The sequence below is a fragment of the Liolophura sinensis genome, chromosome 10, assembly GCF_032854445.1.
Source record: "Liolophura sinensis isolate JHLJ2023 chromosome 10, CUHK_Ljap_v2, whole genome shotgun sequence".
Taxonomy (NCBI): Eukaryota; Metazoa; Mollusca; class Polyplacophora; order Chitonida; family Chitonidae; genus Liolophura; species Liolophura sinensis.
Window position 1 is genome coordinate 16,981,843 of NC_088304.1, and position 25,752 is coordinate 17,007,594.

General features: G+C 38.9%; 1 protein-coding gene across 1 annotated transcript; it reads left to right on the forward strand.

The window, feature by feature from the left end:
* The first annotated feature begins 1,807 nt into the window (after positions 1–1,807).
* LOC135476535 (ion channel TACAN-like) lies at positions 1,808–24,241 on the forward strand. The gene is made up of 12 exons (XM_064756582.1): positions 1,808–2,211; positions 5,043–5,161; positions 7,261–7,380; positions 7,712–7,771; positions 9,483–9,578; positions 12,257–12,346; positions 13,220–13,285; positions 15,787–15,848; positions 16,048–16,140; positions 20,624–20,688; positions 21,942–22,010; positions 23,695–24,241. The coding sequence occupies exons 1-12, from the start codon at positions 2,140–2,142 to the stop codon at positions 23,842–23,844; spliced, it is 1,062 nt and encodes a 353-aa protein (XP_064612652.1). The 5' UTR covers positions 1,808–2,139; the 3' UTR covers positions 23,845–24,241.
* Positions 24,242–25,752: the final 1,511 nt, after the last annotated feature.

Consider the following 25,752-nt stretch of genomic DNA (forward strand, 5'->3'; position numbering starts at 1 on the left):
GGGTTCCAGCCCGGAATTGGGCATGGAGCTTGTCCTGCATTCCAAGTTCACTGATGATGAATGGTTTCCAAACATTGTAGAGACACAAAATATGCCATAAAATCAATTTTTCTTTTCTTTTTGCCATATCATTTTGCCCTTGAATAGTATGCTTTTGTTATAGAGCTCATTTTTGTGTATCATTTAAATGGAATTTCCTTCAGTGCCAAGGAGAAGTTGATTGCAAGCACATATACATGAAATTAATGATTTCCCCACCTGAAAGTGTTTCGTTGTATCATTGCACATGCTGTGGTTGATGCATCAAGCAAATTTGACATGATTGATGTGTGGACCTATGGCATGAATAATAATGCATGTGTTTTCAGACCATTTCATTGGCCTAAAGTTTAGAGTGTTCGCCTCGAAGTCAGGAGATCTGGGATCAAAGGAGAGGAAGCGTCATACCACAGACTTGAAAACAGTGATTGTTGTTGTCTTGCTTGGCGCTCAGCATGGAGGTTTTAGAGCAAGGAAACAAGACTGACTGGCCAGGTGTCAGTATAATGTGACTGGGTGAAGTGTCGTGTGTGGCGTCTTTGACGTGATACTTCAGTGACGTCTGTACTTTGGCATTGGACTCATCCAGCCACAAGAAAACACAGTATCCACATACCTAAAGAATCCTAATCGCCACATGGCTGAAAAATTGTTATTAAAAGTATGACATACAAAACAAGTATACATACATACATACATATTGTGTTTTCAGGGCAGTGGCCAAACGATTGTTGGAGCCTGTTTTGTTTCAAAGACATGGGCTAGGATGCAGGCAACAATCTGCTTGGTAAGAAATCTGAAACAATGGCGGAATATTTCTTGAATGAGGGACGGATATCATGGCAAGTTTGAAGTGGACTGTTTACATCATAATTCATCCTCTCATCAATGTGTGGAAGGCCATGAGATCATGGGAGTGAGGATTTAACACAGAATCAATTATTGCTATTGAATGCAGAGTCAGATGTACCCTGAAAGATGAAGCTGTGTTGGAATTAGCCATAAATGGGAAAATGCTCTTTGAATGTTTATGTCAGTCAAAGGAATTTTCCTTGGCCCCTGATTTTCCCACAAACCCACTACTGCTGAAACACCTATTCTTCTACCTTAAAGAAAAGACATCAAACATGACAAAATTTTACCTTAAGCATTGTTCTCACTGAAGAGGGGTGGAAATAGAGCTCTGATGTACCTGGGAACTCTGCAAATCAACATTTTATCTTATGAGGCCATGGAATGCGCCATGTTTTTTGGCCCTTTATGTTATAATTTACACCCTATTGGACGTGTAACCTTACACCTTACTCCTGTGTTAGTGTTTCATATGGTAGCCACACTAACCATGCTGAGGCACACAACATGACGTCACACATATCCCCCTCACTTGTGCTTGTAGGCCCCTATAGTGTGAATGTATACGAGATGACCGCAAAGATCCATTCTGCCTATGTCTAATGAGCGGTTATAGTTTTTATATCACTTCACTCACCTGCGGTAGAGGCAAGCCGGCGACAAGACGAAAGTTTGGAAGACAGCAAATTTGACACTTGCAACAACAACATTTGACGGTATTCTGAGAACTACACAGATAACAGTAACAGCTAATGATAAAACACAGTTACAGTATGTTAGGCCATAGAAAATTGTCAACGAAGCGTAGCATTCGCTGTGAAGTGGAGTTTTGTATTCAGTGTCTTTACTGTTTACCAGCTCAGACATTTCATCATCGTGTTTGCGCGAGTAAAGCGTGTAGACGCGAGTAAAACTGCAAATGTCAGTGGTTTAGTGATTTCTCGGATAGTACAATCTTGACAAATACAAGCAATCTACTTATGATCAAAGCTCTTTCATATCGGTATGTATAGCCCTTACAGCCAAACTTCACAGAACGTATGGTAGGCCAGCCCGGATGTACGGACTGAACGTATTTTAGGCCGTCCCCAGTCTCAGCGTGGGTTCGCCGACCTTTGAAGCCGGCCCCACTCAACCGAAGAGGTTCACTGATGGTCGGATTCTGGGGCAGACTGAGGCAGATGTGAAGTAAGGTGACCGGAGAACGAATTAATCACTTCTTCGTCAAATTTTTGCATCGGACGAAAAATGGAAGGTTCTGTTTTGAAAACATGCAGGGAAGAATGGGACGAATTAGACAAGGAATTTGTGCAGCTGGAGGTAAGATGCCAGTAGTGTTTTATTCGAGTCATTAAAGTGTCAGTGAGGTAACGAAAATTGGCCCGTTGTAATTTGTAAGGATCAGCCGATTGTGTTCAGCAAAAAAAAAAAGAAAGAAAAGAAAAAAATTCCAATACATATGGGTCACATAAAAATGTTTTTTTTTGTCCAAAATATGATGGAAATGAAAATCTCGAGAGATAGAAGACGTGGTGTCTTTTTAGTTGCATGACAAAAGGCAATCAACCAATCAAATTTTTACCTGTGACCGTTTGAAATGACGAGCGTGATAAGCTGGGATGAGACCACCACAAAGAAGACATCAGTATTTGCATATACGCCTCTACCCCACCCATTCTAGAAATCTTGCATGTGTGCTGGAGCTTGTCTTCTTACTCTGTTCAAATCTTTCACACCGTAATTCTAGATAAAAAATTATGTTGAAGCAACTACATGTATGTATGCTATGTATCGCATATCGAAATAAATTATTGCATGCTGCAATTAAGAGCGTTTTCATTTAGATCAATATAAATATTTTATGTAGTCTGAAACTCTGGTAGGTAACCAAGGTAGCCAAGGATCTCAACTGTGATCTTTTAATATTTGGTTAGGCGTAGATCACAGCCGATGTCATCCAGGTTAAAATAATCGTATTTAAATACAGATTAGTGTGTAGAAACTCTGCACCACAAAAATTCGTGCAAAAAAGAACCAATATGTACATTAACCGAGCAAAACTCCAGTAAATTATGTTTACCAAGACATTCTCTGTCAATTTTTGCCACATTCTGTAGCCTCGAAGGCCAGTAAATCCCAGATAATTGACAGTTGTGATTTACTTTCACATGCCACGTCGACATCGTGACCTAATAAGTCAGGTTGTTGCTCGACCCGCATGCGTGGTTGACCTTTCACCTCATGTCTGTGTTTTGATCGGCTGGTTGTAAGTTCTGACAGACAGAAAGTCACGTTACTGTGAAGGCACAAATTTGCAATTGTCTGAAGGGTATGGAGCAGAATGCTGGATCACACAATTCATGCGAAATGTCAAATTAAGTTTGCTGTGAAGAAAGGGGGGTTATCTTTGGCACCTGCTCCATTTTAGAAAGTCAATCGCTGCTGCATATGTGCGCTTAGCCAACCCAGACTTCAAAAGCCTGTCAGCACGCAGCGACCTGCTAACTACGAGCCTATTTTCGACTTCGGTTAAGATTTACAGCAGAATGGTGATGTAATGGCAAGTAGCGATTGTGTCAAAATGTGCGTAAATATCTTAGCTTTTAGAATTGCTGTGCTGTATGTGTATTGAGGATGAATCTAATGCGCATGCATGAGAATTGAACGTGAGGGTTATTCTTTATAAGCATTATACCAGAATCAGGTCCACATAAGTCTCAGGCTAAGGGTGGCCAGCGGTCCCTGCGTTTCAGTGTATACAAGCCACCCTTAGACTGAGGTCTCAGGCTATGGTCTAAGGACGCTATCCTTAACTATATAGACCTTTCCCAAAATTAAAAGTTCACAGCTAATTTCTTAGCTAACATTTTATGATACTTTATAGGAGTATGCATATGTGACACATGTGTCAGAAAGCAATGAAAATTTATCTTTTTTTCAGACACAGCAACTAGATGCAGTGTAATCTGAATACATTGACTTGGTTGAGCAGGCATGAATATGGCGTGTCCAAATATTCCTACTTTACATATGGTAGTGTGGGCTAGGCGTCCTACTAATAAACTAATGGACGGAAAGTACAGAGTAAGAGCCTGCAAAATTGTGTGAATGCCTTGGCCAGTTGGCAGTCAAAATCTAAAAATGAGACAGTATGACAGATTTCTGTTGATTTAAAGTGAGATTGATCTGGCGTTAGGTTTGGCAAAGCCTTGTTTGACCAAGGATGGTCCCAAACCAAAGTGATAGGTCATTCTATTAAAAAACCTACCTACCTGGAGTTACCTACCCTTGTCAAATATGTTGAGGCTGTCCTTCACTTTGAGCTGTTTGATTTGAGCATCACCAAGGAATCTGGAACTCCTGCAGCCTAGGAAATACAGATCAACATTGGGTGATAAATAAACAGACGAAAAAATAAGTGTCTGGCAGTGGGAACGTATTTGATAGATAATTTTTGTCTCAAATACCGTGGCAGTGCAACTACATCTGGTTTCTGAACATGAAGCAATCTCGGACCATGTTGGATTGGGAAATAAAATGTATCTCATACAGAACTTAAGTGTTGGAGGATAACTTAACCTTAGCTACAGTACTGCTTCCAAATAAAAACCAGTTAACTCAACGAAAACACCCTAAGAACACTTGGAGCATACCAGACATTCCAAGATTGTACACTGATCAAATGCTGTGTAATTGTGTTTCATTAAAGGGACGTTTTAGTCTAGCCAAATTTAAGCATGATGTTTTTGTTCGCACTGCAGTGTCATTGTCAGGTACCAGTGACTCCCCAATGACATTTCAAAAACTTACCATTGGACTGCAATGGCTCGCGGACAGCCTTACACCAGTCAAAAAAGTCTGCCATGTCGTCCTTGCAGCCTGACTAATTTTGGCAATCTACAGCTTACAATATAGCGGTCAGTTTTGCCAACATTCCACAGCAGTGAACCAGATTGAATACAAGATTTGGTTGTCTCACTTGGTCTCATCTTCTGAAGCTGAGTTTAGTGCGTTTGATGTAAGTACGAGAACATGGAGGATACTGTGACCACACTTTCTTCATTAAATTTTTGACAATGTTGTAAAAAAACAAGTTAGCTGAATGGGATGCTTAATATATTGTGGATTTCACATATTTTTTTTGTCCGTAGGAAGACCATCGCTTATATCAGAAAAAATTGGAGCAGATGATTACAGCCCAGAAGAAATGCATGGAAAGCATTGCCCATCATCGCTACAGGATCAAGAAAATCAACGAGTCTCTAAAAAAGTGCGTTGTTACAGCGTATCTTAATGGAACTAGCTGTGTGTCGTATGTTTCTTGTTTGGTTTATTCCTTTGCAAATGATACTGCTGTGAGTATGGGAAGTTATTTATTATCTCTGGCGTGCTAGTGCAGCGTAATGACCCAGGAGCCTCTCATCAATGCGGTCGCTGTAAGTTCAAGTCCAGCTTATGCTGGCTTCCTCTCTGGCCATGCATAGGAAGGTCAGCAACCTGCGGATGGTCATGATTTTCCCACCATAATGCTGGCTGCCATCATACAGGTGAAATTCTTGAGTACAGCATAAAACACAAGTTAAAATAAATCAAGATACGTGAAACGCTTAGTTTCTTTACATGGAGTATAGGATGTAGCCTAACTTCTGAGGGTGTTAAAATGGCTTTAAGGGGGCCTCTGTGGCTCAGTTGGTTAGCGCACTAACGCAGCATAATAACCCAGGAGCTTCTCACCAATGTGGTTGCTGTGAGTTCAGCTCATGCTGGCTTCCTCTCAGGCCATACGTGGGAAGGTCTTTCAGCAACCTGCGGATGGCTGTGGGTTTCCCCCGGGTTCTACCCGGTTTCCTCCCACCATAATGCTTGCCGCCGCCTTATAAGTGAAATATTCTTGAGTACGGCATAAAACACCAATCAAATAAATAAATAAATAAAATGGCTTTAAAGTACATTTTGTCTAAGGCCTCAGGTGTTAGTATGGAAATTAAGTAGCCTGTTGATATGACGTCATTGGTCAGCATTATCAGTGATTGTTGGGGGTTGAGCTGGATCGGGGTGCCCAGTATGTTCATCAGTGACGTTATTTCCCAGTATTCCCCATCACTGATGGAAGATATGCACAAGAGGGGTTATTAAGAAATATGAAATATGCCTCAGATATGTATTTTTCTTTTCATTTTCCTGAAGCCATACTCTTCATTTTATACTACTTTTTCATGTTTTCTCTAAAGTACTACTCCAAAGAATTTCTTTGTCATCAAAAAATGAAAGTGAGGTGCATGTAAATGTTTTTCAACATGAACTGGTTAAAAAGTTTTTAAGCTTTTGTTTTTCTAGCGTTTGTTTTCATGTTGATGTTTTTTTTTTTTTGTTTTTTTTTTTTTTTTGACTGTTTTCGGTCATTGTGGCATTCTGCAAAGTTGTTTGCCCTCCATAATTTCTGTTCACACTTATGAATGATGTAACATCACTATTTTGATTAACTTATTTCTCACTAGGTCATTTCAACCCATGTGAAAAAGAAATGTACTCCAGGATAATTAATCTAAGTATGAAGCTGTAGTTTTCATTCTCCATTGACAGTCGTAGACTTGATAGAAAGCACCATAAAGCTCCGTCTCGTATTTACAGTGGACTGGTATAATTTTACTGCACATTTTATTAAAATAAAGTATATATAAAATTCAGTGTACAGAAAAGAGCTCTGAGCTGAATTAAATTCCCCATATCAAATAAATTGAGAGAAAAATGTGTTACTATCCCAAAAAAAATTTCAGCAGGATCATTTTCTATTGCCTACAGCGTCTTTCTTTGATGAGTGTCAGTTAGATCTAGAATTTTTAATGGCCTCTTTTTTGAAATATTGAACACTGAGACAAAGTGTATGTTACAATAAGGTTTTCTGGATGTGGAGGTTATTTTGTAGACCATTGAAAGGCTTTATTTGAGCTCTGATGTATGTTGTATAGTAGGCCACACTTCACCTCCAAACAGTTTGAACTACATGTAGCTCTTGGGTCAGAATTGGGTTTCTAAAAATATATATTCACCTGAAACACAGTCTTTCAAGGTAAGGGAATACATTATGTGGTATTTTATATCCTGGACATGCAGTTAGAGGGGCTATGCTGTGGCGGTAGCCATAGAGGTCACAAGTACTACATTTATTCCAAGCATCCTGAAAAATGTGAATCTCTGAAAAAGCCTGGAAAATTAGATGTAGATGTAGTTATTTGAGTGCGGTTTGCTTTTCATGCTGACATAGAATCATGAGTGTGGTTTGCTTTTCATGCTGACAGAGAACCATGAGTGTGGTTTGCTTTTCATGCTGACAGAGAATCATGAGTGGTTTGCTTTTCATGCTGACAGAGAATCAAGACATCAGCAGTCTGCTGAAGACAAGAGCCAGATTAAAGATCTTCAACAGAAAATAAAAGAGAGAAAGGAGGCATTTCATGAGATGGAGGAAATATTGCCCCATAAAAATGGGTATGTCCCACTTTGACAGAAGAAAGCAAGAATTTTGGATTAATTTTTGTGCGAATTGCTCATAATTATGTTTCATCATTTTCAAATTGTTTACCAAGGTTAATTTTTTTTTGGTGAGAAATCAGAGTCAACCATCTTTGTATTTCTTTTGTTCTGCTAGCATTCTTACTTTTCCATGACTTCCCGGTCGGATTCAAAGTAATCTATCAATGTGTAATTTTGTTTCACAATTCACGTACATGTATACTGTAAGCTTTTTCTTGTGTTTACAGCACTATATTTTTCTGCTTTCCTTTTACAGACTGTATTTGTTGACTTCTGTATGTTTCAGACCTTACCTGAAGATAATCCTGGGGGAAGTGAATGTATCTCTACTTAATAAAGCAGACAAGTGAGGATTTTGCTCAATAGTTTGCTAAAATTTACTTATTTGATCCTTATATTACTAGAACTTGTAAAAACAGATGAATGCCTAATTTATGGATGGATCACTGAGTGATGCCTGAAAATGTCGAAACTTATCTGAAATAGTCTTTTTCCAAGCAGTAGACAGGTCTTGAAGTTCCCTGTACACACCTTGTTCTGTCCGTTTGTCAGGTGGGGTGAGTGAGTGAGTGCTAGGGGTTTAACATCGTGCTTAACAATTTTTCAGTCATATGACGACGAAGGAATCCTTAGAGTGCATGTAATGTGCCTCCTTGTTGCAGGACAGATTTCCACCGCTCTTTTATCTAGTGCTGCTTCACTGAGACGCCTTATTAAAGACAAGTAAGACACCTCGCCCGAGCCATTATATTGATACGGGTTAACCATTTTGTTGTACTATCCCCTTCATGCTGAACGTCAAGCGAGGAAGCTATAACTTACTCTTTTAAGGTCTTAGGTGTGACTCGGCCCAGGATTGACCCTGGATCTAACGCCCCCCAAGTGGATGATCTAGCAACTGTGCTATCGGGACCGGTAGGTCCTATTGTCAGGTAGAAAACAAGGCCGAGCTGTGTTGTCTCTTTACCTACTAGTTCTGTGTTTTCAGAGTTTTGCACCTGTTCATTCATTAGGCGAGACAGAGATTTTCCACTGTATTTTTGGACTTATGTTTGAAGTGCACCTTGTATTGTTATATGACAAACTCATTTGAGGAGAATCCTGAAACTCATTCGCTACGTTGTTTATGTGAGCCCACATGTCAGATTCGAAAATCAGCCTGATCTCTCTTGCATGTTTAATGGATTCTGTTATTCTCATTGGTTGTTGATTTCTGTGTAATGATTAGTGTAAATATTGATTGACAGAGGCATTACTTATGGATAACAATTCCTGGATCCCAAATCCAGGAATTGTTATCCATAAGTAATGCCTCTGTCAATAAATCCAGGAATTGTTATCCATAAGTAATGCCTCTGTCAATAAATCCAGGAATTGTTATCCATAAGTAATGCCTCTGTCAGTCTATACCATCCCAATTCCTAAATGCCTCTGAAAGAAGCCGTAGTGTAAATATTGTCTGTCTGTTTTTTCAAAACATTATATTTAAAAAAATCCAGGCAGATCCGAACATAAATTTTGAGTATTTAACTATTCCCCTTAATCTGAGGATGTGGCTTAAATACCATGCTCCATGTACAGGTAGAACTGCAAAAAGATTGTCTGAGTTTTGTGATAAAATTTTGCGTATTTAATGATTTCCTTCATTCTTATTGGTTGATGTTTTCCATGCTGTAGTGCTCAAAAAATTATCTTGAAAGTGATAAAATTTTGTGCACAAGTTTATTTTATGCAACATCAGGTCAAGTATGAAAAACATTGGGATCTATGCACAAGGTTTGCACATTTTTCTTTGATTCGGATGTGTTGATTTATGTGATTTACTTGACCAAATTTTCACATGTTCATTTTATAGACTTTGAGGTCAATTTCGATTACCACCTTGATCCATTCATAAGCTTTGAACTGAACATTATATTATACACAATTTTGAAATTGTGTATAATAGTTATCATGCTCTTGGATGTGTGTGAATTATATGCTCTCTGATTATCAAAAGCAGGATTTGGAGTCCTCGATCCTCATAATCCTTGATTGTATCCTCGCTTGTTTGACAGATTTCAGTACAAGCAGGAGTATGAGCGCTTCAAGCTAGTGGTGACATATGTGGTGATGATCCTGTCTCTCCTGGTCCTATCTGTCAGCTATCATAGGTTAGTATATCTCCCCCACCAAAGACAGCTTCTCTGGTTAGGCTACTATGAAGTGTCTCAAAATCAGCTTCCTCGCAGTTGATAAATTGATTGATACCTGTGTTGAATACTGCATTTGAGAATATTTCTTTTGCATGATTACCATGAGTTTCATGGACTGAGAAGGTGGCTGGCGTTAATCCACCAGTCTGACACTATACAGTACAGCTAGATGCCTTGCGAATGTCCTAAGCTCGTTTTGGCTGCACGATCCATGTATGATGGACTAACCATGGTGTCCTACGCCCATCTTGGCTGCACAGTCCTTGTATCATAGACTAACCCATGGTGTCTTATGCCCCTCTTGGCTGCACGGTCTGTGTATGATAGACTAACCATGGTCTCCTACACCCATCTTGGCTGTACGGTCCGTTTATCATGGACTAACCATGGTGTCCTTCACACATCTTGGCTGCACAATCTGTGTATGACGGACTAACTGTGGCCTGGGTCCATGTGTTATGGACTAAGCGTGGGCGGGGTCCATGTGTGGTGGACTAACGATGGTTGTCAGTGTGTGATGGACTAACCATGGTCGGGGTCTGTGTATGATGGACTAACCATGGGTGGGGTCCCTGTATGATGGACTTACCATGGTCGGGGTCTGTGTATGATGGACTAACCATGGGTGGGGTCCCTGTATGATGGACTAACCATGGGTGGGGTCCCTGTATGATGGACTTACCATGGGTGGGGTCCCTGTATGATGGACTTACCATGGTCGGGGTCTGTGTATGATGGACTAACCATGGGTGGGGTCCCTGTATGATGGACTTACCATGGTCGGGGTCTGTGTATGATGGACTAACCATGGGTGGGGTCCCTGTATGATGGACTAACCATGGGTGGGGTCCCTGTATGATGGACTTACCATGGGTGGGGTCCCTGTATGATGGACTTACCATGGGTGGGGTCCCTGTATGATGGACTTACCATGGGTGGGGTCCCTGTATGATGGACTTACCATGGTTGGGGTCTGTGTATGATGGACTAACCATGGGTGGGGTCCCTGTATGATGGACTAACCATGGTCGGGGTCTGTGTATGATGGACTAACCATGGGTGGGGTCCCTGTATGATGGACTTACCATGGGTGGGGTCCCTGTATGATGGACTTACCATGGTTGGGGTCTGTGTTTGATGGACTAACCATGGGTGGGGTCCCTGTATGATGGACTAACCATGGTCGGGGTCTGTGTATGATGGACTAACCATGGGTGGGGTCCCTGTATGATGGACTTACCATGGTTGGGGTCTGTGTATGATGGACTTACCATGGTCAAGGCCCATGTGTCATGGACTAACCACGGTTTCGGCCTGTGATGATGGACTAACCATGGTCCTGTCTTGTTTAATTCCCCGTACATCATAGTCATCCAGGGCTACATACATCATTTGTGTACATGTCTGTGTAGGATCCGATCACGATGTGGGTATCATGGTACCATAGTGGGTGTACATGTATGATCAATGCCTTACGACATTAAGAACGAGTACATACAGGTATATACACCCTAACAGTGCCTTTTGCTACAACAGTGTTGCAATTTCATGCAGATTTTGTCACTAAAACCTCCAGTTTCAACCTCTGTTTGTGTACCCTGTCCCGGTCACAATAGCTGAAGGGTATTTAACTAGGGTCCTACTCTACTTTACCTTTGCAACATATGTCAGATGGACAGAATGTTTTCTCTTACAGCAACTCAAACGTGTATATGACTTGCTCCCCAACAAATGTAATGTAAGACCAACCAAATCGCCTCGCAAGCTCTGTCGCTGGCTTGCTGTCATTTTAATGCTGAAAAAGCCAAGAGAACGGTTTAGGCCAGGAAATCTGAAATTTTCTTGTCCGCGGTTGGGATTCAAAGAACACCAGTGCATTTCAATGATTCAGGGCCAAGCATCTCCAGATGCATGGTGACAACCCATACCCAGGTACAAGTCATGTTGCAGTGGCTGGTCTCCCTGCCCTTAAACCTGACTGCTGTGCCAGGTGTAAGTGGGATTTGGGAAGAATAACAATGACTGTTTTGAGTTTTGCATCACTATGCAATGCTCTGAACCTGTCATGTGTGAAAAAAAAAAAAAGCACATGGACATTTATTCTTATATACAGACATTTATACTGGTTGTGGGATAGAACGTCAGTACTTACCAAAGGTTGGTGGTTTACGCTGGGCACACAGGTTTCGTAACCATAAAACTGATCACCTTTCTGTAAGTGAAAAAAAAAATGAGGATGGTATTAAACACCAATCAAATAAATCAGATACATCAGGTGGGTTGACACTTATGTGGCAAAGATTTGTGGTTACCTACAGTGCAGTTCCACTCTCTCAAGAAAGTAACTGCTGACATTCTTGGACTTGGATGAGGTAAAATATGATTCACACAAATAAATTTACTTGTACAGGTATGAATTATTATTCCACATCAGACAAAATACTTCACTTTTCATTGGCCAGCCGTATAGGGGTCACGTGGGGGTCACATGTAGAACTTGTAGGCTCCTATATTCCCTGGGCATCAACACTTACCGGCCAGGCAAGGCTGCACTATTTATTAAATCATGACTGCTAGTTTAGCATTGGTATACCACAAAGAATAGTCAACTTCTTATGAAGCTGTGTTGATTACAGATGGCTGGATGCAACATTGCACTTCCTGCTGGTCTGGTACTACTGCACATTGACTATCAGGGAAAATATACTGCGTGTTAATGGCTCAAGGTATGTATAAAGCAAAAGTTTTTTTGTGACTTGAATACATGCATTTTTCAAGATCAAAGTTTGGTGTTAACATTTACATATAGTCTGATTGTGACAAGATAGAATTTAATGGGGGAGTCTTAAGACTGTGTCATGTGACTTAGGCAATTTTCTCTGTAGTTGATTTACCCATCACCTGACTCGCGGGCTTTTTCACAGACAAAAGGACACCCCTTTGTATCAGGAATTTCTTCAGTTCACAAACACTCGGCTTCCCTTCTCAGCTATGAATTCCTCAAATTCACCCCTAAAGGAAGCATCATAAGATTTTGGAGAACAGTCAATTACTAACATCCCTGGTCTGTCTAGTTACTCTTTAACAGTACTTAGCGTTTCAGGCACCTCACTGTTAAAATCCCGAGCTGTCGACCATCCCAAATGTAAATATCCATCCATCTTTCAGCAAACTCAACTTGTCTGGTGAATCCAAGTTCCCAAAATGGCCACTGTTTCCTGGGCAGGTTGGGCTTGCTGAAATATTGACAGCCCTGGGAGGCTAGTAATCAACCAATTAATTGTTTCCGAAATTTTACCTTGCTTCCTTTAGGGATGATTGAGAGCATATCGTGAAACTTGGGCTTGTGTCAATGAATTTGTAATAAGTGCAATTAAAGCCTAGGCAGGTTGTAGGTTATCAACGGCACTATTTCTTTAAGTGTAATTTTTTTTTTAGTTTAGAATGGAATTTTACTAACAACAGTTTAAAACACAGGTTAATTATCTGGTTTGTTAAGGGAGAAGAAACATACAGATGATGTGTGAACTGTTGTGAATCTGACAATTACAAATGACTCTGTATCTATGAGGCTTGTTGTTCTTTTCCTTCCCCAACAGGGTGAAAGGTTGGTGGGTAACCCACCACTTCATTTCCACTGTATGTGCTGGCATTATATTAATTTGGTGAGTGATTACTCCTCTTTATACAGTACACCCACTTACATGCCATTGTATTTCCGTATTCATATCTGTGTGCTTGTGTGCCTTTCCCAAGCTTAGTTTCAAAACTAGCTTATACTGGCTTTGGACAGCTTCGGTGGCCTAAAGGTTAGAACGTTCGCCTCGAAGTCAGGAGACCCCAGGATCAAACTCTGGTCATGTCGTACCAAAGACTTTGAAAATGGCACTTGCTGCTGCCTGGCTTGGCACTTAACACTGAATGATTAGAGCAAGGAAACAGGACACGTTTGGACGGCACCATGTGACTGAGTGGGTGTAGTGTCATGTCTGGTGTCTTCGGCATGATACTTCAATGGTGGCAGCACTTTGGAAGTATGAACTTGCCTTGCCACAAGAAGGCACCAATATATGTACACACACACACCTAATGACTCCTTGTCATATGACTGAAAAGTTGTTAAATAGGATGTCACTTCAGACTTCTCTTTCGTTTCACTTGATGTCTGACAGGAACCGTTTCAATTTACTTCATGCATAGAGCTCTTGCTGTGTTAACATTTGTCACACAATGAAATTAGTAAATGTATTTTCTTCCCTGCTTATAATTGCTTTGATCACTTTGATTACTTAGATCACTTTGATTACTTAGATCACTTTGATCACTTAGATCACTTTGATTACTTAGATCACTTTGATCACTTTGATTACTTAGATCACTTTGATTACTTCGATTGTCGTTAAACTGGGTTGAATTTCTGTAAAAGGTCTTTTACAGATTGTGCTTCTACTAAACAAAGGAATCAGTGTCAACCAGCACAAAATAAAATATTACCTTGACAAATCTGTGTTTTTGAGAAAGTAAGGAAGACCAATCTCCTTGTGAACAGTTTCTTTGCGCCCGCGATGGAGCGACTGACAATTAAGTGCTTTATTTTGACCTGGAAAAGCACGTTGCTGTAAACAACGAAGGGAACAGTATAAAACCTCTGGATTGGGGTAAAAGGCTAGGAAACAATGGATTCAGAATGCTGGAGAAGGATATATAGATTTGAAATATGCTACAGCAACTGCACTGTATTGTCTGCCATTTGGATTCATGTACTGTATTGTGTTAAGACAAGTGTATCCCTAGCACTGCTAGGCTGATTGCTTTAAAATGATCTTTAAAACATGTGAGTACATATGTATATCTACACGATTAGCACCTAATAGACTATCTTTCTTCCCTGGACCTAGCAGTAATTATAAGAGGAAAACTTGTGTATGATCCAGGGCAAGAAACTCTTCAAACCTCATCTCTCATTGACCATATGCAGGCCTGCTTTCCTGACACTAAGCGCTGCCGTTTATTACTGGCTGTAATATTACAATGTGCACACTCCTTACACATTTTACAGCATATGGGCCACTCACTGGCAAAATTTGTACACAAATCAACGCCAGTGTAACTGGCATCACTGTGATGAGACAGGAAGTGATGTCTGAAAACACAAAAACTCTGTCTCAACCTTCTAATTTCTAATATTATTTTATGCAAATTTCTCTTTAAGTAAAATATTATGCTGGACATGATTGTATCCAAAATGTGGAACAGTTTGATTAATAGTTCTGTGAAAGGACACCAGTCATGACACTAAGCTTAACCAAGCACTGGATCCAAAGGTCAAATTAGCCTAGTAGTGACAGTGAGGTAAAGCGAGCGTAGAAAGCGGCACATGTGCTGTAAGCAGTGTGTGCAGTTTGCATTGACAGCTCTATACAGAGGCTGAAGCTTGAAAGCCATAAAACTGCCATCTTTTTTAGTTAAACCTGTTGCGTTTAAAGGTGGAGAAAACCTAGAAATTGCATAAAGCTTGAGTGAAAGAGTGCGAAAAAAAATTAGTCGTAAATGTGGCCTTCAATATTTTTTTTTTATTTGTCTTTAAGAGAAAAAGACACTTGAAAATAATTTTTGTATGCTGGGCATTTGGGACCATCTTTTGCTACACATAGTCTTTGTGTAATACTGTTATAAATGAGAATGTGTAACATGTTTAATAAACATAATTTTCTCTAGAATTTGGTCATTTCAGCCGACAAATGTGTTTAACATGGATTTTGGTCATATCTTTATTTTTTAATATATTCATTAAAATTATCATAATTCAGGTTAAATGCATATGTTTCGATATGAAGAAAAAATTTACATTCAAATATATTTATTAGACATGCATCACATCCTTATTTATTACACTGTTATGCAACATGCAATAAATACCAAAAGGTGATCCCAAATACCCATCATACAAAAGTATTTCTTAATACCATTTTTTTTCCTGAAAAAAAAAATCTGAAATAAAAAATATTGAAGACCACATTTGACCCTCTTTCCTCGGATTTTGGCATTTTTATGTTTTCGTCTCCTTTAAAAGTAAGCGTCAATTAAACTTCGTAATGAACGTGAACTTTTGTGATGAGAATCTTTAATTAACCTTACTGGTTCTTAATTCTGTTTTCTTTTCTAGGCCAGAAGGTTATACCTATCAAGAATTTCGTACACAGCTGATCTTCTTTTCTTTATATATAAGTAAGTGGTGCTTCTGTTTTTGAAGGAGATAGCAAGATAACCAAGGTTTATACTAGGCCTTTGTCATTCTTGTACAGGGAACAGTTAAGTTTTCACTGAGTTTTTAACCAAAAAACATTTGAATGTATTTTGCAAACTAAATTTTAAAGTTTCGAACTTACGTTTAACTAATTAATGTTACAAATAAATATGTCCACAGGTATGGTACAAGTCATGCAGTATTATTATCAGAGTGGATCTTTATACAGACTTAGAGCTTTAGGCATGCGGCATACCATGGACATCACAGTAGGTGAGTAGAGTTATTCTTGGTTCTCATTGACCAATAACTGGATCACAAAGTAATATCCCAGGTTCATGAAACAATAGCCAGTGATCTTGCACATTTGTTCAGTACTTTCGATAGTTATCTCCCTTTGCATGCTTTGTGTTGCCTTCTTGTTTGTATGGTAAGCAGTTGGATAATGGCTTGCTCAGTTAGCCACATAAAAGTTGAGAGACTTAAGTTACAACCCATGGGAATAGAATAGAAAGAAGCACCACACAAAGTTTTCAAATTGTTCAGTGTACATTGGGATTGACCTGTCTGCCTTATGGTGGTAAGTAGGTCAAGGAGGAAAGGTGGGTTGAAAGGTATTCAGAACCCAGTTGTGTAAGGCTTGCTCACAGAGGCATCTCTATTCACAGCAGGTAACACTCTAGTGTGTTCAAAACATCCACACTATGTCTACCAGCTGCACTCTTTGAAAAATACAGGAAATGTAATGTTAACAAAGTTTTTGTTTAGTAAGGGCTCATGGGGCTGTGAATGAGGGCCTGTTAAACAAACGGGCAGCAGGGTCTTCATACCCTTGACCTGTCAGCACCACCTAAATCGCACGAACCATTGCAAACTAGAAAACCTAATTTCATTGTTCTGTGGGGGCTGGAAGGCAGTGAAAAAAGCAAAAAATGTCCTGATAGCTGAATAGATTTGCTGTCCTATACATTTGCTGTTTGTTCACTGCTTTTCAGCTGATAAAAGTGCCTGCTTGTATGCACTCTGTTACCTTGCCACTCCTTTGTTGTGCGCAGAATGTTGAGTTCATGCTTTTTACTCAAAGTAAGTGAGCTCCAATTTGAGCCAGATAATGCTTAGCCTGGCTCGCATACATGCTCTGAAGAACAGTATCATGCATTGAACACAAAAGACTACATTGACATCGGAGGTTTCATTCAGAGTGCAGAGGCATACATGTAGCTGTTATGTCTGGCCAACACACTGGACTATCAGGGCAGGTTGTTCCTCTTATTCTACCTCCATCTTCCATCACAGCAGGTTTTCCCTTTTCTTTATTCTTGCGCTGTTTTTGGGGGATATAATAAAACATCACTTGTTGAGAGTTGACAGTTCATGATATCCCATCCCATGGCATCCAATATCTGTGTGCCACAGATCTTGCAGCGTCTAAGTCAGAATTAAATATCATAGTGGGTAATTATGTCCAGTCCTTAGAGCAGGTGCTAATAAAAGTCTGGTCCCGACCATCAAACCCCACCCCACCCCCCCACTCCCACCCCTTTTTTTTTTTTTTTTTTTTTTTTTTAAATTCTATACACCATGTTTGACATCTGTGGGAAAATGTGCAGATCTGTACATAATTGTACCTTTGTCACTTTTTTGTACAGCACAACTATCGACCCATCCAATAACCCTCAGAATATAAGAAGTACATCAAGAACATCCAAAAATGAAATCCTTTCGAATTCTGTCTGATTATCTAATAAGATAAAGGACTGGGCTAGAACATGCAGAAATAGCCCAGGCTAAATGACCATAAATTTGGTCCATTACCAACTCGCCTGTTTTTCTCAATTCTGAGAGTTCTGTTGATTTTAGAAAGGTGTTTTGAGGTTTGCTAGAAACATGGGATGATATTCTACTGGAAAGTTTCAAGTTTCAGCACCAGAAACAATATTTTGTGACATTTATTTGCCTCTAAGATGCATTTTTGTGGCTGAAATTTGAGCTCATTTAAGCTATTTTATATTTTCTCTTTTAACCACCCAAATTAAGATACAAAACATGCCATTTATGTCCAGATGTTTTGAACTGAATATCAGAAAATATCACTGTTAAATCAGTCAGTCTGAGCTTATTGTTTCAGTTGTATATCTTCAGACCCCTTGATCATTTACAAATGTATATGAGAATTTGAAGGAGATTTATATGTTAGGTCAGTTTCATTATAACATTCATTATGTATATGTTGGGCATATTTGCTATTTGATCAAGATTGGTTTTGAGCTCTTCAATGTTGTGATATGGTTAGTATAAACCAAGATACGGTCATGCAGATATATGACATCAGGAGACCCTTAATCAGGGTCCTATCATTTATAGATTGATCATGTGTTTTGACTTGGTCCAATCTAAGACAGTCTGTCCCGTTCACAGTGCGGCTTGTAGGTTCCGGGATGTCTGACACAAACATCACGTTATTATGCGTGTCCTACATGTGATGTCAACCATGAACTTATCTAGTTCTGCTGAAATTTCACGCCTTCTGCATTTCTTGTGTAATCCCGCTTCATATTCAGTTGACTCAGCATTAATGGGTAGCCCCCAAATTGATGAATATCTGTCAGTCTGTATTAGTCATCAAGTACAAAGGGGTGCACTGCTACAACAACAACAAAAGTACATGCCAAAACAAGGTATACATAAAACGATTGGTTTAAACACATTTGAGCAGATAAATGAACAAATCTGGCTCTTGAAGGCACAGAAAACAATGGAATAAGTATGTATCAGATGAAAGACTGGTTTCCTCCCCTGATAATGCTGGGCGTTGTCGTATAAGTGAAATATTCTTGAGTATGGCCTAAAACACCAATCAAATAAATAAGTAAATAAATAAATCCATATTTCTTGCTTGAAACAGCTTCTTCCAAGGTCCGTTTGGTGAATTTGTTTATTTATTTGATTAATGTTTTACGTTGTACTTAAGCATATTTAAGCGGAAGAAAACCGAGCAGAGCCCAGGGGAAACCTACAACCATCCGCAGGTCGCTGGCAGACCTTCCCACTTATGGCCAGAGAGGAAACCAGCTTGAGCTGGATTCATAACAACCTCATTGGTGAGAGGCCTGTGGATCATTGCGCCGTGTTTACATGCTAATGCTCGAATGTATATGTAAATCTACTTGTATGTACATTTTTAAATTAATGATGAACTATTGTCACAAACTTTCACATGTAAGAAATATATATCAAACTATTATAACGGTCGGTGTTTAATGGTCTTTCATCTGACGCATATTTCATGTTAGTGTTTTCTTTTATTAGGCCTACCTGAAATTTTATAATTGCCTGAGGGGCGGGGTTCTTTAAGTTTTATTTGCCATGCTGGATTTTAGGGTGTCCCGTGAAGCAGGGCTAGCGGTTCTGTGCGCAGGGGAAGAATAATGTTTTGATGTTGTGTTGCATCCTATGTTTTTCATGCCATGTATCCAGTATTAATAAAACAAGGATTTATTTCTGTTTTCTTGAGGCCAGATTACATTTTGTTTGTCAAACCTTGCCATTAGCCATACCTTGTGGGGTCAGAATTCCTATGTTAAGTTCATATGTCTGTTCATAAGATAACACTGCACAGTGCTTCCATTGGAAGTACTCTTCCAATGGAAGCACTGTGATTGCTTGAATACTTTAACTGTAATGTATTAAAAAAGAGAACAGGAAAAATACAATTCTGATTTACAGAGAAGGCAACTGAGCCAAAGTAAAGGCAAAGCAAACACTAACATGAAATTGCCCATAAAAATACATGTCAGAGGAAAGGCCATTGCCAGCACTGAAAACACTTAACATAAAACTGGCCATAAAAATACATGGCAGATGAAAAGCCATTGCCAGCACTGAAAACACTTAACATAAAATTGCCCATAAAAATACATGTCAGATGAAAGGCCATTGCCAGCACTGAAAACACTTAACATAAAACTTCCCATCAAAATACATGTCAGAGGAAAGGCCATTGCCAGCACTGAAAACACTTAACATAAAATTGCCCATAAAAATACATGTCAGAGGAAAGGCCATTGCCAGCACTGAAAACACTTAACATGAAACTTCCCATAAAAATACATGTCAGAGGAAAACCCATTGCCAGCACTGAAAACACCTAACATAAAATTGCCCATAAAAATATGTCAGATGAAAACCCATTGCCAGCACTGAAAACACTTAACATAAAATTGCCCATAAAAATACATGTCAGAGGAAAGGCCATTGCCAGCACTGAAAACACTAAACATAAAACTTCCCATAAAAATAGTTTGATTTTTTCACAGATGACAAAGTGTCTTGACTCGCATGTCTTTTTCTGCCATTACCATGGTAACTAAATTACTATTTTCCTGACATGTTTTACATAGTTAGAAGTGAACTTTGTGTCCAGACTACAACTCCACTTTTTCGCCATATTCAATTTTAATTCCTAGTGAATACTTAAATATTGATGTTTCGAGACTCAACTTGCCCATTTTCACTGTTGCCATGGTAACCAACTCGCCACCATCCACACAATGCAACTGTTTCCCACACACTGTTTTAATTTTATTAATTTTAATAAGGCCACATGCATTTCCTAGCAAAGGATAAAGTATATAGAAGGAGGGGTTGGGGGGCAGTTTGACATAAATCATGAGGCACTAACCATTTTACCACAAAGCAAAATACAACATTTTTGTGTTGCCTTTTGTTGTAATTTCCAGATTTCTATTAATTTCAGAGGGCTTCATGTCATGGATGTGGAAAGGTCTCTCATTCCTTCTCCCATTTTTGTTTCTCGGATACGTAAGTAGTACTCTTCCATTCTTAGATGATATTGTCTGATTTTGGGGGGTAAGCGTTTGAATGACTTTAGTATGTTTCATTCTTCCCATCTAGACTTTAGAACTTGAAGGTTGATGTTATTCTGACTTCATATCACTTAGTTATTCGTGAATAATGGCGACTGCAACATCACAATTGCCACAAATTGTATTAACTGGTGCATGGACAGCAGCTGAATTTCGCCATCCGCTGTTTTCAAGTCTAATCAACTGATCTCGCCAGCGTCTACAAGAAGATAAACTTATTGAAGGTCTGGATTAATACCAAGTATATCTGCAGGATGAAATGGGTAGTGTTAACTTTACCTAGTTTGTCCAACAGATCGAATCAACCTATCTAATTGCACTTACTGTGAAAAAAGAAAGTGCTCATTTTTTGGGGAAGTACCAACCGAAGTTACAGGTGACAGGTCATGCTTCTTGAAATACCATATTCTGTGATGAACTTGGACCAATAACATATTCAACCAATGGCAGGCTTCAGTCAAACAGGCCACATGACTCCTAAGAGAGTCTCTGGCTCTCACATAGGAAGACACCTGGTTCGTCCAGCATGGTATTTCTGGAGGTCTAGAGTACTGTAGATCACTCTCTACAGGACCGTTCCTGTGAATCATTTGGGTTTCTTTTTTTTTTCCTAAAAAAAAAAACCAAAAAGAAAAACCAATCCCATCTGTGTTTGGCCATTCAGTTTAAATGAATCAAAACAAATGTCATGTATGATTGTTCATGGGAAAAGGCAAAACAACTCCGCATATAACGTCACATTCATCAGTCAATTTTCTCACCCACTCAATTGATGCAAATGCGATAATGTACCACTTTTTTTTTTCCTGCGCCCTTTCTTTTTTTCTATGCTATTTTGTGCAAACAGGAATTGTTTGTGAACTGAGTGAAAACTTTTTGAGGGATGTGTGTACAATATAGATGCTTATTTAGTTTTTGTGTGGATACATAGATAAATGATGACGTCTCCATACTTTCCCTGGTTAACAAGGTAACTTAAAAATAGGAATGTATTGTTGTGTATTTTGGGTTTACCTGAACCCCTGTTGTTCTATAGACAGGGTTCTGTAAGAGTGTGGCAACAGTCATGTGTTGAGTTACCAACACATCCAAAAAAAAAAATGACTGTTCATGAAACTTCATAAAAGTACAGATATCCATGGACTTTCTATCTCATTTCAAGCATGCTTGGTGTGATTTTCATTTCAGGTGTACCAGCTGTATAATGCCTACACACTGTATCACCTTTCCCAACATCCAGGCTGTAAGGAGTGGCAAGTGAGTTGTGATTTTACATTTAGGCTGTCTAGTTTTTGTGAATAATAACACTATTTTCACAGCATGCATGTGGTTATAGGGTGTTTAGAACTGTTTTATCTCATAATTTCAGTATCACTGTTTTCCAGATCAGCTGTACTACAGATGTAGCTTATGTCATACTCCGAGTGTCAGCATCCAGTTACAGGGGAAGATAAATGTTAAGTGTGCATCTTAGAGCACTGCCAAGGCTGTACATTCATGTAAAGTACAATAACCAGAGGGGAATATTCCATCATATTAATTACCATAAATTACAAAGTTCCCAGTATTTTAATGGCGTGTTAGCACAGCGTAATGACCTAGGAGTCTCTCACCAATGTGGTCGCTGTAAGTTCAAGTCCAGATCATGCTGGCTTCCTCTCCGATCATAAGTCAGCAACCTGCGGATGGTTGTGGGTTTCCCCCAGGCTCTGCGCGGTTTCCTTCCACGATAATGCTGGCCGCCGTTGTAAAAGTGAAATATTCTTGAGTACGGCGTAAAACACCAATCAAATAAATAAATAAATCAGTATTTTAATGTTCTGAGCTGAAGCTTTGCATTCATGTGTCTCCTGTAAGCGAGCTGTTTGGTAGTCGTGCTACAAAATATGAGTTTATACATGTATTGCTGATCCATTCCACAGTAGTTGTTCATCTAGTCTAATGAAAACAGAATGGACTGATTATCAGTCATTGTTGTTATTTTAGTCTAATAAATCAGTGATTGCTATAGTGATATTGGACAGGGCATTTCAACTACTGTACTGTAAGTTTGCCCTCTAGTTTCAGAATCATGTAAGACCCTAAAATGATACTTTTGTTGCCATCTTTGTGATGATTAAGTAATTAACTTAACAAAAAGTTCCCTCAGTGGCCCTGTAAGGTGGATGAATAATCAGAATCAAGCTAAATGTTTCACGTGAAAAGAGTTGAGGGGAAGTAAAATTATTTTATTACCTAATATAATAACATGACGTAAGATTTAAGTGAAAGATGTGCTTGTGGCTAAGTTTGAGCACAAGAATCTGTATGGGAATGGGTGTGCCTTTTAAGTCAATGAAAAATTGTGAGGTGATGAAACTAATTTCCAAATTTATGTTTAAATGGGTGAAAAAATTTCATATCACTACTTTTCACATATAAATGACTCCATTGCTTTTGAATATGTACTTCTAATTTCTATTCAGTCTGCCATCAAAATCCTCATAATCAATTGGTGCAAATAGGTTCTTAAACTGTAATCCTAGGGATAATAGGTGGAGGAATGTGACCATTTATCTAAGTCAAGTCTGACTTTATGGGCAAATGTATTGAATCATGACCTGATCAGTTGCTGACCATTCATTGTGAACACAGAGTATATATATATATATATATACTTTTGGGGGGGAAATTACATCAAAACCCACTATTAAGAAGTGGAGTAAAATAGAAATCTTAAGATGCGGTTAAAGATCATTTCTTCTGACATGCCAGAGGTCACAAGTTAAAAAAAAAAAGGAAAGCAAAATCATGTCTTTAAACCCACAGTAAAAATAAGTTTACATGTTACAATGGGTTAACATTTGTCTTTTTTGTGCAGAAACGGACTTTCTTTGGCTGTATCATTATACTCTCGAGTCATCATCAGCTGGTTCACAATAAACCTACTTCTTTTCACCAGGTTTTGGCTCTGGCAGGAATCTTCTTCATCTTGGGCATGGGCAACATACTGACTGTAGGAGCCGTAATTCGACAAAAGATGAAGAAGGAGGGCATCAGTTTACAGTCTCTCTACAATAAATACAGATTCCTTGCGGATAAAAACAACTAACCAAACTGTCGAATTTGACTGCCTATGTGTAGCCTGTGAGTAATATATTCTCATGAAGAATGTGTTTCATGATGTGTGATGTGAATAGCAGGATGTTGTTATCAGTACAGTTTTATACCCCTAATACATGTCACCAACCCGGAACTTTGGAACTATACATGTACCTAGTAAACAGTTTAAATTGTTCATAGATTATTCATTGTGTAGTGGCGTTTATGTTAGTACTGATGAAACTATGACATATATATATATATAAGATTTCATTCTTCTTGTTTTACTAGAACTACCTGCAATAACAAAAGATATGACCTAGTAGCTGCTCACATTCAACCCATATGTTGTTGGTTCGTAATTAGGGGGTTTGTTAAATAAAGAGTCACCATGCACATTATATTTCCAAATTGGTTTTAAAGTGTTTTATTACATTTTATGACTAACCAAAAAAACCTGTACTTACGGGCAAACGTGTAGCTTATGTCATATCCTGAATGTTGTCCACATCTGAGGCCCGCATTGCTGCGCATTTACGACGTGAAACCACAAGCATGCTGAGGGTTTGCATACGTTTAACACACAATGGTACAAGGGTGATATTCCATCTTTGATGCTCTATGTGTGAATCTTTAATTACTGTGAATTACGAAATTCACAACTTCTTCATTGTGTATTGTTAGGGTAAATGCTAAGGATGGTATCTCAAAACGCACTGCCTGTATTGAGCTGAGGTTGTGTATGTATGTAAAGCACAATAACACAAGATGGATGTCCCATCCTGAATGCTCTGTGTGCATATTAATTACCGGAAAATTCAGGATTTCACATCTCTTTTTTCCGACCTTGTTAAGGTAAATGTTAGCTTATGTTAGCTTAATTATTTAGTTTAAAGCACCGTCTCATTTTTGAGCGGAAATCTCATGTAAGCGAACTTTGCCTTGACAGTATCACTGATTGCCTTGTTAGCACGGGCAGGCGGTTTGCTATAACCCTCCTTTCTCGCGATCACTAAGACCCGGCGCGTAAGAATTACGACACGGGATGACAATTCGAATTATGACCAAGTCTAGCGCCCAAGGCGTAATAATTATGCGCATGCGTAGTGAAGGGCGCGAGACATTAGCATCCACGCAAAGAATATATTGAACGGATTAAGCTACTATCGGTGTAGACTACTCAACATCCATCCTTTGAATTCGTAATACATTACCTCGATTTACGCAAGCAGGAGAGATTGATGTGGATAGCATGGTGGGCAATGATATTTTTCAGTACATCGGATCGGTTCCGAGTGAATGACCTTTCCCCCAACTTGAATTCACTGTAAAACTAAATAAAACTAGGCCGTGAATGACAGGTACATGTGTTTCCAAATACTACAAGGAAAAATATTTAGCATGGCATTATTCGTTACAATCAAACCCAGAAGACTAACCAGAAATCAAAGATACATTATTGAAAGTTTACTTTGAGAGGAGAAGTACAGCACAGAACCTATATGTTTTTCATAAAAGCAAACATTACAGATGTACGTACATGTATAAGATACAATAGGTCATCAGACAAACTAGTCTATATGCAAGAACGTTACATATGTTGATACAACACGTGTTATATATTTTTTTTAAAGTTTGAATGAACAGCATATATTTATGCAGTCGTTTCTCCATACACATGTCCGCTAAACTTATAGTTCACACGCTGAATGTAACAAATATATCCCCAAACACTTCGATACCGACTGCAAGTTGTGTAAAATCGAATCAGTTTAAGGTCGAACGGAGGTTTAGAGATCTAATCATAGATTGTGCATAGTTTCCAGAAATACAAGAAAATTTTTTCCTGTGAACCTCATCAAGATTGCTGTGCAGTACATAAATTGACATCTGCTGAAGATATTTATTAATAACATGT